At 38.8% G+C, this 13,289-nt stretch overlaps 1 protein-coding gene across 12 annotated transcripts in view; it reads left to right on the top strand.

Annotated features, from left to right (window-relative positions):
- SOX5 (SRY-box transcription factor 5) overlaps nt 1-13,289 on the top strand; it is a 602,225-nt gene that overhangs the window by 508,528 nt on the left and 80,408 nt on the right. For all 12 annotated transcript variants that reach the window (XM_055711618.1, XM_055711623.1, XM_055711621.1 and 9 more), the window contains one exon: nt 2,775-2,860. In XM_055711618.1, the coding sequence (XP_055567593.1) occupies nt 2,775-2,860 (86 nt within the window). The remainder of the gene's footprint in view (nt 1-2,774; nt 2,861-13,289) is intronic.

The following is a 13,289-nucleotide window of genomic DNA, read 5'->3' as shown; positions in this document are numbered from 1 at the left end:
CTAAACCCCTACAAGTAAGCGCAAGATAGCAGAGGGTATTATCAAAGCATAACGATGCAAAGATCCATGATCGGTTACAGAAGCTTTTCAGTTTTGTTTGTTGTTTTTGTGTGTTAAAAGTATTTTGGAGCACTGGAAAAACATACAGTCCTTTAAAAAGTGAACTAATGAAAAACAACCTGGTAGACAGGAGAGCCTAGCTCTGCACAACTGTAATCTGTTTTTAGGATGAATTTGACTTTTTTCCTTAGAATTGTGGAAAACTACATTACTGTGTATTGGTGTAGTAGTTGCTTTCTGGCATGGTCTACTAAAAAGTCGTAGAGGCATTTACCTGCACCACCGGAGCCAGTGGTTGTGACTATGCATGTGGCTGTGGGGACTTCAGCATGTTCTTCTCTCACAAGCATCTCATTGATACATTTGCCAGATGAACCATAAAGAACAGGAATTAATACAGCAGAGGAGGGTATGAGAATCTGCCTGACTGTTCAGGAAGGTGAAGATTCTGAGATTTACAAATTAGCATGAGGTTGTGAGAGGATGGGCTGAGGCTTATACAGGCATGTGGAGAGGACTATGGGACAGTGCATGGAAGTCGGTCTTTTAATCTTGGTATGTATTAATGCATATCATTAGTAACTAAAAATTTTAATTGGCTGTAAAATCTACATTCTAGTGAGAATCTACTTTTCCCTCATTCTTTTCTTTGCAGATGAGATATTAATAATTTTATATTCTTTCGTGGCTGGTCCTTGAAATAAATGTCCTCTTATAGAGAGGGGTCTTTCAGAATGATACAGGGATTAGCCTTTGAGCTACTAGTGGTGTGGAAGCAGCTAAGCACCATTGACCCTCAGTCTTTGACCACCTTCTCTTTCTTCTCCGTGTTCTCACATGTTTAAGGCCGACTGTTTGGGTCACAAGATAACGCTCCAGAAAACTTCAAGTCAGAGAAATTTTTAATTCAATCCATGATATGAAATGGAAAATGGATCCCTTAGTTGAAGCAAAGTAGAACTGGAAAATGGGAAACAATTACAACCTCTGGGGAAAAAAACCCCAAGCAAATCAGGAAATCTGTTGCCCATTGTCAATAAATAAGTTAATAAAGAAGTTGTGGCCAGGTGCAAAGACATTTGTGCACAGGGATGCCTGGGTGGACCTTTGGATTCCCATTGCTTGGCTGGCTGGCCTTGAAAGACTGTGAAGCTTCAGTCAGCAAAGCATTATTTAAGATGTTCTTAAATATAAGCAGGCACACCTATTGAAGTTAAATACCTGTTAAGATGCTTTGCCAACCCAGTTTTTTTCTGGCCTTCCATTTCTGGAAGTTATGGTATTTAATTCTTAACAGGAGATCAAAGTTCTCCATAAAAAAGGTTGCATTATAAAAGGGAAACCCAAACATACGCAGTTTTCCTGAATGTGTATATACCAACACAGGTTATTTCTAACATTTAAAAAACATGAGATAAATTTCTTTCCCTTTGTTTTCTGTTTCCTGTAACTTAGGCTTGATACCGTTCTAAACTTTAATTCAATAATAACTAATAACAATTGTACAGAATAACCTGCATTGCCTTCTTAATTTGTCCTTCTTTTTGCCGAGTTCACTCAAAAAAGCATAATAAAGGAAGGAAACTTTTCACCTACCTCTCTAATGAAATGTACAGGAACATTTAGGTAGATTTTCCTGGTGAAGTGTTCTGCCTTTTCTATAGTTTCATTTCAAGTGGCTGTTTTAATGCTGCAGTAATCTTGCATGCTACCAGAACACAGGGACGTACAGAAATGCTCTGGCAACTTTTTTTGGAGTGGAAAGTGCTTAAACATTTTATCATTTGGAGAAGCGACACAATGCATGTGACATTTCTTATTATTTTTACCAGATTTCTTAATAGTTTTGTTGATGGGCTAGTATAAAGTTTGTTTTAACAAATAAGATGTGTAAGGAGTGACCGCAAGTGAGTGCTCCATAACATTAAAGCATGCCTGTCTCCATCTTGATTTTTGCCATCTCAGGTAATTCTCCTTTATAAATGCCTGCAACTTTTTTTTAAACCTTTGCTGGGTCCCTTTCATTCAGCACAATGCAGTTCTTTCTAAAACTGCAGTAGTTTTCTCTCAGAAGCAAAACTGAATCACAAGTCACAAAGCAGAGTTGGTGCAGGGATTTTGGAGGCTTGTATCTGATTTACTGAACTTCACATGCTTTTCCCTGTTGTAGGAGCAAACCCTGAAACTAAAGCAAGATATTTTTTTTCTCACCTAAAAGAAAGCACGGTAGTCAAGGCAATGCCGTTTCTGATCTGTGTGAGGCTCAGTTTACTAACAGTGAACAGAGTTTGGTTAACTTCATATTCTGGACAAGCTTGTAAATTTGTCCCCTTCTAATACTGCGATCTTATCAAGGTTGTACTGTTTTCCTTTTCTCCTCCACCCCCATCTTCTTTCCTTTTTTTTTTCTTTTTTCTTTTTTTTTTTTTTTTGAAGTGCAGCCTTCTGATCAATGTGCACTTTTTTCCATTTCCCTAAATACATCATGAAAAAGGATGAGGTTTCCGCCTTAATTGCTTGTGCCTTTTATTCACATTCCTCTCTCAGCCAGAATTGTGAAAAGAGTGTTAGTAAAAGGCTGCACAATAGAGCTTTTCATTAGGCCTCAACAAGGCACACAAAAGAAGGCTTTTGGAAAGAGTGAATGCAGGACTTTAATTTGCAGGTGGAGAGTAGATAAAAGGTGCTGACGCCTCTATTATTCTCTTACTTAGGTGACCCTTACCCCGTTCAGCTGATCCCAACTACCATGGCAGCTGCTGCCGCAGCAACACCAGGCTTAGGCCCACTCCAACTGCAGGTAAGTCCGAAAACAATGCAGAAGAGGCAAAGGTTAAGTAAATATGAAAACCAGTTTTATCTTCCATTTGAACACAGTGCAAATAACAGGGGTTTGGGTCTGTTCTCTTGGCATAAAATTTGCATCTGAAGCACAATGATCACCAAATCATATACTTTGCCTTTTACCTTGAGGGAACTTTTTGTTATGTTTTCGTGTCTTTATTGTCAGTGAAACTACTTCGAGGTTGGTACTTTAGGTTTCCACTGAGCGGTAGGTTTGCTCATCTTTTCCGTCAGATAGTTGTGATGCAAGCTGTAAGGGCTGGCTAAGCGTAAACCAGCAAAAGGAGACACATTGCCGGGGAGAAAAGCTCTGTCCTGACAAGCACTTTTAAACTGCTTAAAAGTTGCTTAACGTGATTAGGTCCTTTTAGGCTGTAAGCTCTTCAGATCAATGACTGGCCCCTCCTACAATGTTTTATGGTACCCAGTACATTTTAGGCACTGCCGTGGTGCAGGTAATTAAGTGATGATACTAATTTAACATAGGCAATTAGAAAACAGGTGGAAAGATACCGAAGAATTTTTTTTGAGCTACATTAAAGAGTTAACCTGGTAGCCAGATGCATCTGATTCAAAACTTCCAATATCACTCTAAATTTTGAAAGTGTTAGGGTGTCCATGGGTCTTAATGATAGTGGTGCAGACATTCCTCAGGTATTCCTGATCAGCCCCACAACCCTTGTCAACTCATTGGAATTAAGCAAATGTGATGTCCATTTCCACAGTTTGAGTTTTGTTACCTGCCATATATGCTTTGCTGGGAGGATGAAGCTGGGTAAAATTTGGGACTAAAATGAAGTCCAGATCCAAATCATCTCTAGTTCTGCAAAATCTGGATTTACACTCTTTTGTAGAAACAAACAAACAAAACAAAACAAAAAAATCCCATACTCTCCATTGCTAATTCATCTCCCCACTCATTATTATTTGTCAAGTCGCATGGAACAGCAGAGCTTTATACCTGCTTGGAAAAGCTCCGTATTTATAAACAGTACGTGTAAAATGCATTCTCAGACTCAGTTTGGCCAGCATCAGTATGAAGTGGACTCTCTGCAACATCAGATATTTCAGTTGTTTGGCCAGCATACAAGAGCGTGGGACATAGTTCTGGGGAAGATTTTTTTTTTTTTTATTTTAACACAGCCAGCGGAAGTTAGCTGAGTTTCACAGAAATAGCTGCCAGTGTGTAAGCTGACACATTCCATGCACCACAGAGGTTAATACATTCATTCCTATTGTGCCTTTGTATGAAAAGCTACACTGTCTGTCTGTTAGTTTCTGATTCTGTGAGTAACAAATACCGTAGACAGCTTAAGAATCATGGGAGCCATAAAAGTCATCCCTCTGAAATGAATTTTGAGAAGTAATGTCAGTATTGATAAAGTGCTTATAATAGCCAAACACACATGAACACGCATATGGAAGAAAGTGGGGAAAAAAAGGAAAACCAAACATGGTGCTAGCTAGCAATGAGAAAATACAGGTCTAACTCTAATTCTCCTTATTTTTGCGGTTATTCAGGATAGTCCTAAAATAACGCATTAGTGCTCCAGTAAGTTGGGAGGGTGGTTTACTTCCATTTCAGGACCAGCCTTGGGCTGTATCTCAACATGTGGTGGGCTGAAGTATTCTGATTAAAATAGGCTTTATCACAATGACAATTTCCTTATACAAAGGTGGGCTTTGTACAAATGCGTCTGACTTCATAAATATCTTAAGATGAGTTTAGGTTATGGAAAACTTAAAAACCTTAAGGGCCTCTTGTTTCTGTGCAAAGGAGAACATTAAAATTAAACTACTGACCAAATTCACCTATGTTTTGCTACGTGTTATTTAGCCTGGAATTAAAGGGAGAATTTGGCAACCAGTCAGTGGGAGAGGTTCAGTGTACTAACTGTAGACTCCTTCAAATCCTTCTGACTTGATCTCTAAGGGTATGTATATGCTGGAAAAAAATTAAAGTAATCTTTCTTTATGTCTTAACAGTGGTTTTCAGTTATCGTTGCAACCTGTCTAATAGAAATTGGACATGCCTCTTAATTTCTGGTGCCATTTGAAAGTGTCAGATAGGCTAGATGTGCTTTGAGAAGGGTTTTGTGATATAGCACTCAGAATGGACTCTCACCCATGCTTACATGAGTGAAGCTGAATCTGGCATAGCTGCTAGCCTAGAAGGGTCGTGTCTTCCAACGTCTGTTCAAATCCAGCTTGTTTCAAATCCAAACTCAGTGATGCCTGTTTCTTCTAGTCATGAAGAACTGGTTCAAAACCACTTTTAAATGGCACAAATGAATGTGCAGCCATTACAGTCTGTTTCAGGGAGGAACTCTTCTTTCTTCAGACATTACATATAACCATAGTGTTCCCTACAAACCCTCTGTTGTCTGGTCATCAGACAGTAGAAGGTCAGAAAAGTACAACGTTCCTTCTTTTCTTCTTTTCCTATCTTCCCTATCACTCATCTTTCAGGCTTTGTATACTAAAAGCGGTAGTTTTCAGGGGAGATCAAAGAACCTGACACAATGCTCAGTTTGTTGCTCCCAGCAGAATTTGGTACACAGTGTTATCTGAGTGAAGACAAAGCCAAGGAATTTTTCTTGTTTGTTTGTATAGTGATAAACATGTCTTTTTTTATTTCATTAGAGAATTTTAAGTCGGGGTATGGCTTTAGTAGTGTACTGTTTGATCAACAGGAAGTATTTTTTCTATCCCTGTTTGTCAAAATTGAATTTTCTTTCTATAAACGAAATGCATACCGTATTTATAGAAGAACACCCAACACCTGATTGTTTTCCTGTGGCAAAGATACTCTTTGTCATTGAAAAGGTAATATCTCATTTTGAAATGCCCTGTTGATTCCCACTGACAGGTTCGTAATCTGAAGCCCTCCATTTCTCTCCCTGCCTTTGAGTCCCTGCTGGGATATACAGATTCTGTCATCTGATATCCGCTACAATTAGCCATACGTGATTGCCTTTATTTCCAGTATCCACAGAGAGACTAATGACTCAAGAATGGAAACTAAAACTTACATTGTTAGGTGTTGCAAAAGGAGTAGATGTCTGAGGCCATTTGGAGAAGCTGGGACTAACATGATGCATGCTTGAACCTGCCCTCTGATAAAGGGCTGTCTGTCAGCCCTGCACGTTCACTCACACCCACATTTAATAACATAAATGCCATTTAAAAAAAAAAGGTTTTAGCTTTCATCTGTTAATGAGAAGATTTAGTTCCAAATGTTACGTGAAGTGTCATTTTAAAATACACCCTTATTGCAGTAAAATCCCTCTTGGTTAGTATGCAGGTTTCTTATGTTGTTTTTTCCCCATATAAATTTCATATGGTCTTGTTCTTCAGGAGTGATGTGGCATGGTGACTCTGTTTCAAATGAATGAGAACAAAACTGAGCGTAGCCTTGCTACTGTGTTTTACTGAATAAAGCTAATGAATTGAAAGTACTGCTATACGCCTTATATGAACATGATGTTTCCCTGTATGATTTAGCAGATGAGGGAATTAAATTTCTCCATCTTGAAGATCAACATTCAAAGCTGTAAGCACAGATATCATGTAACAAGTTTTAGACAAAGTAAACTGAAGTGATTATTCCAATACCAGTCATCTTGGGCATACCTAGTATGAAATAAATGTTTCCAGAAGTCTGAGCACATTCAGTATAAAATTATATCTGATGGTTTGCTTTTTGAGAAAAAATAATTCCTGAGTGCTTTCTGAGCATTAGAAAACAAAGGACCTGATGGCTTGATCTGAAAATTGAGAGGAATCTGCACCATTGGGAGTGTGAATGGTTCACATTTCCCAGATTGTTTGTTTGATAACCAAATAGTGACAACGACTGATTAATTGGCAGTAACACAAATGCTGTATATACCCATAACTATATTGAAAGATAATGCTGGATGTATAGTGACAGCTGCCCGTGTAGCATTACTATACGGACATTTTGTGTCCTGTCAAAACAGTATAGCAGTCTGATGTAATACAGACTTCCTGCGAACATCTGCTCTTGGAAAAACACCCTACAAGTTTTAAGTGCCCACATTCAAGCTTTTTCCCCTCTTCATCTTAGCATGAAACACGACATCATAATTATTGGTGGCTGTGTTCAACATTATGACCAAACCTGTCACTATACGGATCAAGAGAACTTCATGTCAGCATGGGAGTGTGAAAGCGTTTTAGCTGGGTCTCAGTTCTGAAGGCCAGCCTTTTGAAGAACCCTGATTGATTCTCTTTGGCTCTTGTATAAAGATGATGAGCAGATTTAGACCTCAAATTTACCTGGAAAAATAATCTGGCCAAGTTTTATAGTCTGCACTTTCTTTATTAAGTACTTGGGTCAGATTTTTTTCTTACTACAAACCTGTTCTTTTCAGTGGTGTGAGAAGATGCCTATCAAGGGCTGAATTTCAATGGAATTTAGCATACGTAGTCGGGACCACATTTTTAGAAGAGTTCAGGCCACATGCAGGCAGTGACATAAGTAGCTAGATTTTGAGGAAAGTTAAACCCGTTTGGAGTTTGAGGGCTTTGTCAAAGTTGTTCATCTTGCTGTTATTTAGGTATCTGATTCATTACAAACTTTCCTTTGGAAAACCTTGCTTCTAGACATCTTAAGGGTCACAAAATCATCTGTGACCTCCATGTTTGTTTTACTTGAAGGAAATAGAAAAGAGAGCTATTTGACAAGTATGCAGTGACTGATCAGAAGATAGACTGTACGAATGATCATGTGAGTTTTACATTAAACATCTGCTGCCTATGAAACAAAAATAAAGCATGAGGACTGCCTGCTTGGTCAGCTACAATTTTTTTTTTTTGCTTACATACTAGCTTCCTTTTGGCTTCTGCACCATTGCAGGGATGAGCTACATCTCTCCACTTGCCAGTTGAGGTTATTTCTCTGAAGTACCTCCTTAAGTTTAATTTGAAATGTTGCTGGTGATAGAACTTCTCCTTTCTTAAGGAGGTGACACTATGTTTTCATTCATTGATTGTCAAGCACATTTAATATTTGGGGGGGGGGCATATCTCTGATTTCTTACTCTAATTTGTAGACATAACCAGTTCTGGCCAGATTAAGCAGTTGGACTTCCAGTGTTACAGTGCCCCAAATCTGTGAAAGAAGACCCTGACAAACTGTATGAACACTGTAGTGATGCATCTGAATACTGAAAACTTGATTCTTTCCTTGCATTGGGGAGCCAGCTTGCTTGAGATTGAGAAGACAAGTTCAATGCCCCATTGTTTCTACAGAATGTAGTCAAGAGATGGCAATAGTTTATCCATTATTTGTTTATTCTGCAATCTACAGTCATAACCTCTTTGGGATATTACTATAACCAATTCTTTGCCTACAAGAAGGCAAACCTTTTCTTAACAGTGCAGGGTTATTCCTTCTATTTGCTGGGCAGTGTCTACCTATAAATACTATCTAAGCTGGCTTTTCAACAGTGAGAGTCAGTATCCTTTCACTCTTTGCTTTCCTGCTTTACCTGTTCTCATTAATAGGACTCTGACTCAGTTTGTAGGGATTGAATTGTTAGTGCACAGTTTAATTACAATATTATAATACTCATGCAGTCCACTTAAGCATAAAGAAGTAGAATTAGTTTTTCACTGCGAGCACACGCATCTGGGAGAAAAAGCAGCTAAGTACATGAAAAGTGACATTTCTCATTAGCATAACCAAAAGATGGCAGTTGTCCATCTGCCATTAGCTCGGTGTACTGCTATGCTGTTTCTGATGACCATCACAAATACTGATAATAATAGGAGTAATAAAACAACATAATATGTATATATTTTTGTTGGATGCCCTTTTAACTAGTTTTGAAAATTGCTACATTATGCAGATTCTGTATTCCCTATTTCTGTCCACCACTTACTTGTTTCTGGTTTTGTAAGTGAAAGTGGTGTTCACTAGTTATTTGTCACTTGTTCTGCAAATGAGATCACTGAAGACCAAGGTCCAGTTCTCCAGCTAGAAAAATGGGGCATAGTACCTTTCATGTGACTGAAGCTACAACCATCTAAACAGGGTGAAGATCTTGGGGAGGGGGGTAAATTGTCTTCAAAAATTTGAACTTGCCAAGATTCCTTATTTAGTATGAAATCTTAGTGATGATTTTAAAATATTCATTAAACTGTGTAAATAAGGTGTGGGATGATAGGCTATTGATCGTCAAGAGTGTTTTTGACAAATCCCGATGTTTTTTAAATGGAAAAAGTTCCTCCCAATTAACTCAAAAGCAAGCCTTACAACACCAGTATGAAACTAGTCCTCACTTTCCGGGTACCTGCTGAGAGCTGGAGATTGTGATAGATTGTGTAAAAGCATGAACCACAGAACATACCATCTCAAATAAATCTTGTTTATGGTGGGTAAATGTGCTTTGTAGCTGGCAACTAAATAGCCCGTACTTGTCTTTGATGTAATCTTATACAACATTATGAGTAAACTCAATATATTCTATCGAAATAGATTTGAATTAAAAGCTTGATCACATCATTTTATTGGAATCCAATCAATTTACAAAAGACAATCATTATGACAGACTATATAAATGCTTTGTATTTTATTGAGCACTGTTGAGTGTCTGAACATAGGCACGGTGGACATTTACAGGCAGTAAATACACATGGTAAAACAATGTCATGGCTACTCTGTGGGTCGTCAGATTATAACTCCCTCCCCAGCCCTCCAGGGGAAGGAATTAGCAGTGGTAGCATATTCGTTTTATCTAGATTAACAGCCCTTTCTGCATAACTTTCAGATTCCATCCATATCTATGAAAAATAAAAAAGACTGAAAAATGACCAGCCTATCTTCCTTCCAGTTGTAACTCAGGCCTGCTGTTTGCTAGCAGACCTCTGTCTGCATGAGTGAGTTTTCTTGTAGGTTAAAGAGACTGAATTCCCTCTTCCCCCTCCCTCCGACCCTGAGCCTGCAGGGCAGACAGACAGAAGCACACATATGATTAATACAGCACAGCTGCAGTAGTGACTCATTTGCATATGTATTAATAGAGGCAAAAACAACAATTCAATTATATACAGAGACATTCTGCATACTAAAGAACATATGCAAATAGCCTGGAAAAAGTGCAGCCAGCGTTTTCTCTTGACTTTCCTGAGCCCATATGGGCTAGCATCAGAGCCTAGCAGTTTTCATGAAATCCCCTTTAGGAAGAACCTGTTACAAGATGCTTATACAGCTATTACTCCTCCTCCCCCCACCCCCTGGGTTCCCAGAAGGCATTTGACATTTGGACAATGGAAATAGTGCAAGCAATGTCTTTTCTATGTTATTTTGTATTTGCAGGCCTTCAGCTTCATATTGTTGTCTCTTTACATATAAACCACAGCATGAAGAAACCCAATCGTTTGCCTCATCTTCTGTATGCACACATTTATTCTATTTTTCTTTCACTTCCTCTCTTGTGTTGTTTCCATTTTCCTTTGTCTTTCTCTTCTTGACTTCAGTGAATTAGCAGAAGGTGACCATTTCTGTGCCTTTTTCTTTTGACCTTAAGTATCTGATAATAGTATAATTGTGATTTTCTGCTAGGGGGCCGTTAATACTTGTAATGGGTCTGAAAGGTGCCTCAGAAAAGTTAACCTGCTCTAGACAGGCTTTGATATCATGATACATTGGTCTTTGCCTCTACTAAGAAGGTTGTGGAGTTCTCAAAACCAAAAAGGTTGAAAATCACAGGTATTAAATAGTTCATACTACAGGTGATGGGGATCTTGCTAACTGGTACAGAATCTGATTCTGGTAATTAGAAACAGATGTTCTCTAGATCTCATGGGAATTTAATAGACAGTAGTTTTGAGTGTATTTCAGAGGCAGGTTGAAAGTATTCCAGCATTGGAACTTAGGCTATAGGAAGGTTTACTTAAGCTATAAACAGTTTCTTTAGCTATAAGTTATTCCTTATGTTAGTTTGTGTTAGAACTACAATACCAAGTACACCAGATGTATGTACTCAGTATACTTCTTTACACGGGCCATTCACACACTGTGATACGCAACAAAATATTAGGCTATGATCCATACCCAGTATGCTAATGTCTGGGAGAGCGTGACATTTGACATTGTCCTTTATGGACTAAAGAAATAGAGCTCTATTTCAACTTGAAAAGAGATAACAAGTCACAAAAAACTTTTGGAAACCTGACAGAGCCATTAGGATGCTCAACTGTCTTGTTTGGGTGGCAACCCTCTGTGTTTCAAGCAGTCTAAATTACTGGCCGTTTGTTTGAAACGTCTCTGTGGTGTGACCAGGGAAAAATAGGTCACGCAAGAAAGAGTGTGTAACTGTCTGGCAAGCATAGTTGTGAGGTCAGGTCATCCTTAATTTCTTTTCTCTCACAAAAATGTTACACTTCTTTCTTTTTGGGGTTAGCCTGACAGACGGAAGCAGATTACTCCTTGATTATTTATAAGGCATTAATTTTAGATGAATATTGCTGAAGTAACTGACATCATAAGTAGTTTTAGCAGCCAGCAGAAGAGCCTGTTTGCAGATTGGAACATGACAGTTTTCACTTACACAACATCCTGTCTCGGACACAGTCTCAAGTGTATGAAAGAAGGGAAAACTCGAGGAGTGGGGGCATATATATCAGCTAAGACTTTGTTTATTCTTGTGTGCCATATAACTGGGACTTCGGATGCTTGGCTGGTGGTGTCGATGTTAGGAGTTCTACCAGCTGCAAGACAAAACCAGTGTCAGAATAGCAGCAGTGGCAACACCTGTCTGCCAGAGTCATAAACCAGGGGGGTAAACACATCTGAGAATTGTCATATGCTGCCCCAAAGTCGCTTCCATTGAGAAAGAAGTCAATAGCCACCTTTGTACGTACACCTTGAGATAACAAAGTATGCCTCCCTGCCTGCGCTGGCAGCAGAGCAAACCTGTGAAGTGTTTGTGTTTTACAGAATACGATGTTTCGTGGCTTGCATTCATTTGGAATTAATTCTCCTTGGAAAGGTCTGTATGAAAAATCTAGTAACAAAACCAAAAAACCATTTATTTTTTTTTTTCCTACTTTGTGCCCTTTGTGCATTCCAGACACTGGGTTTTGAAATAGTTGGCTTGCACTACTGGTTTTCCTATTATGTTGTTTGCTCTTTTCAGAGGGATGTTGCTGAAAAGAAGATTATATAATCATGCAAATAAGATTGTATAATCCTGAGCAAATGGTCTGCGGAGGGGGGGGCACACGAGAAACCACACTGAGTGGGGCTTGGCTGGCTGTGGGGGCACTCGCACTGAAACCACAAAATGGGGGGTTATGGGTCTCCTATAAAACATGAAAGCTGCAGTCAGACTAGTGAATTTTTCTGGATATTTTTGGAATTCATTGTCTTCATGCTGAGCTCTGCCAATAGTGTATATTTACAGTGCCTCAGCAGAACGTTGTGACAGACAAACACATAGGAAAACTGCAAATCACTAACATGCACGCTCTTCGGAGCTTGCGGAACAATGCTACAAATAACACCACTGAGAAAAGCTGACTTACACAAAACTGACTACTTACTGACACTCACTTGCTCCTTTAGGTCTGCAAATCAAATAACTACATTTTATGCATCCCAAAAGTTAACACAAGAAAATCTCCCTTGAAATCTTGCTAGCTTTGTTGTACCTAGGTCACATGACATGGTTTGTTGTTAGATGCAGATTGTTGTGATATATGAACGTGTAAGAATTTTGATTTATGTCTTATTTCTTACTACAGCCTTGTTTATGACCATTCTTCCTCCAAAGTTGCAGGTCATTTCCCATTGACAAGGCAGAATGGGATAGAAATAAACAAATGGCATATTAAAAGTGTGCACGGGGAGAATATCACTGGCTAGTGATATAAATTGCATATGGCAAGGGCAGTGCAAGCCGTTAAAAAAGTTGTTGTGCTCTTACTCTCATCCTGTCTTTCTCATGTCTGATTTCTTGCCAGGGTTGACTGTTAGCAACCAGGATATGCGAGCACCTTTTGTGAATGGAGGCTAATATTCAGCACAGTTTGAAACTGTGAAATATTTACTTACTGTAGGCTGTAGGTCTAAACATTAGGCAACAAACTACTGAGGTCAGGATGTTTGTTCTGTTTGTTTTCTTTCCAAAGTCATTGATTGAACTTAGCTCACCAGAAGATACCATAGTATCTGGAGATGTAACTTTGAGAGTGTTAAACTTAATTATACTGTTGTGCCTGGATAGCATAAGCCACTTGAGGTTAAGTCAAGAGTGCAGTTCTCCCCCAATACCTAGGCTCAGTTTCCTCAAATTCCTTTTCTCCTTTCAGAGGTTCTTAATGGTTTTTAGTGGCTTTTGTAAGATAATCTGAAC

This window comes from Falco cherrug, chromosome 5, assembly GCF_023634085.1.
Source record: "Falco cherrug isolate bFalChe1 chromosome 5, bFalChe1.pri, whole genome shotgun sequence".
NCBI lineage: Eukaryota > Metazoa > Chordata > Aves > Falconiformes > Falconidae > Falco > Falco cherrug.
The sequence above is the reverse complement of the archived record's forward strand: the minus strand, read 5'-3'. Positions and strand labels throughout refer to the sequence as shown.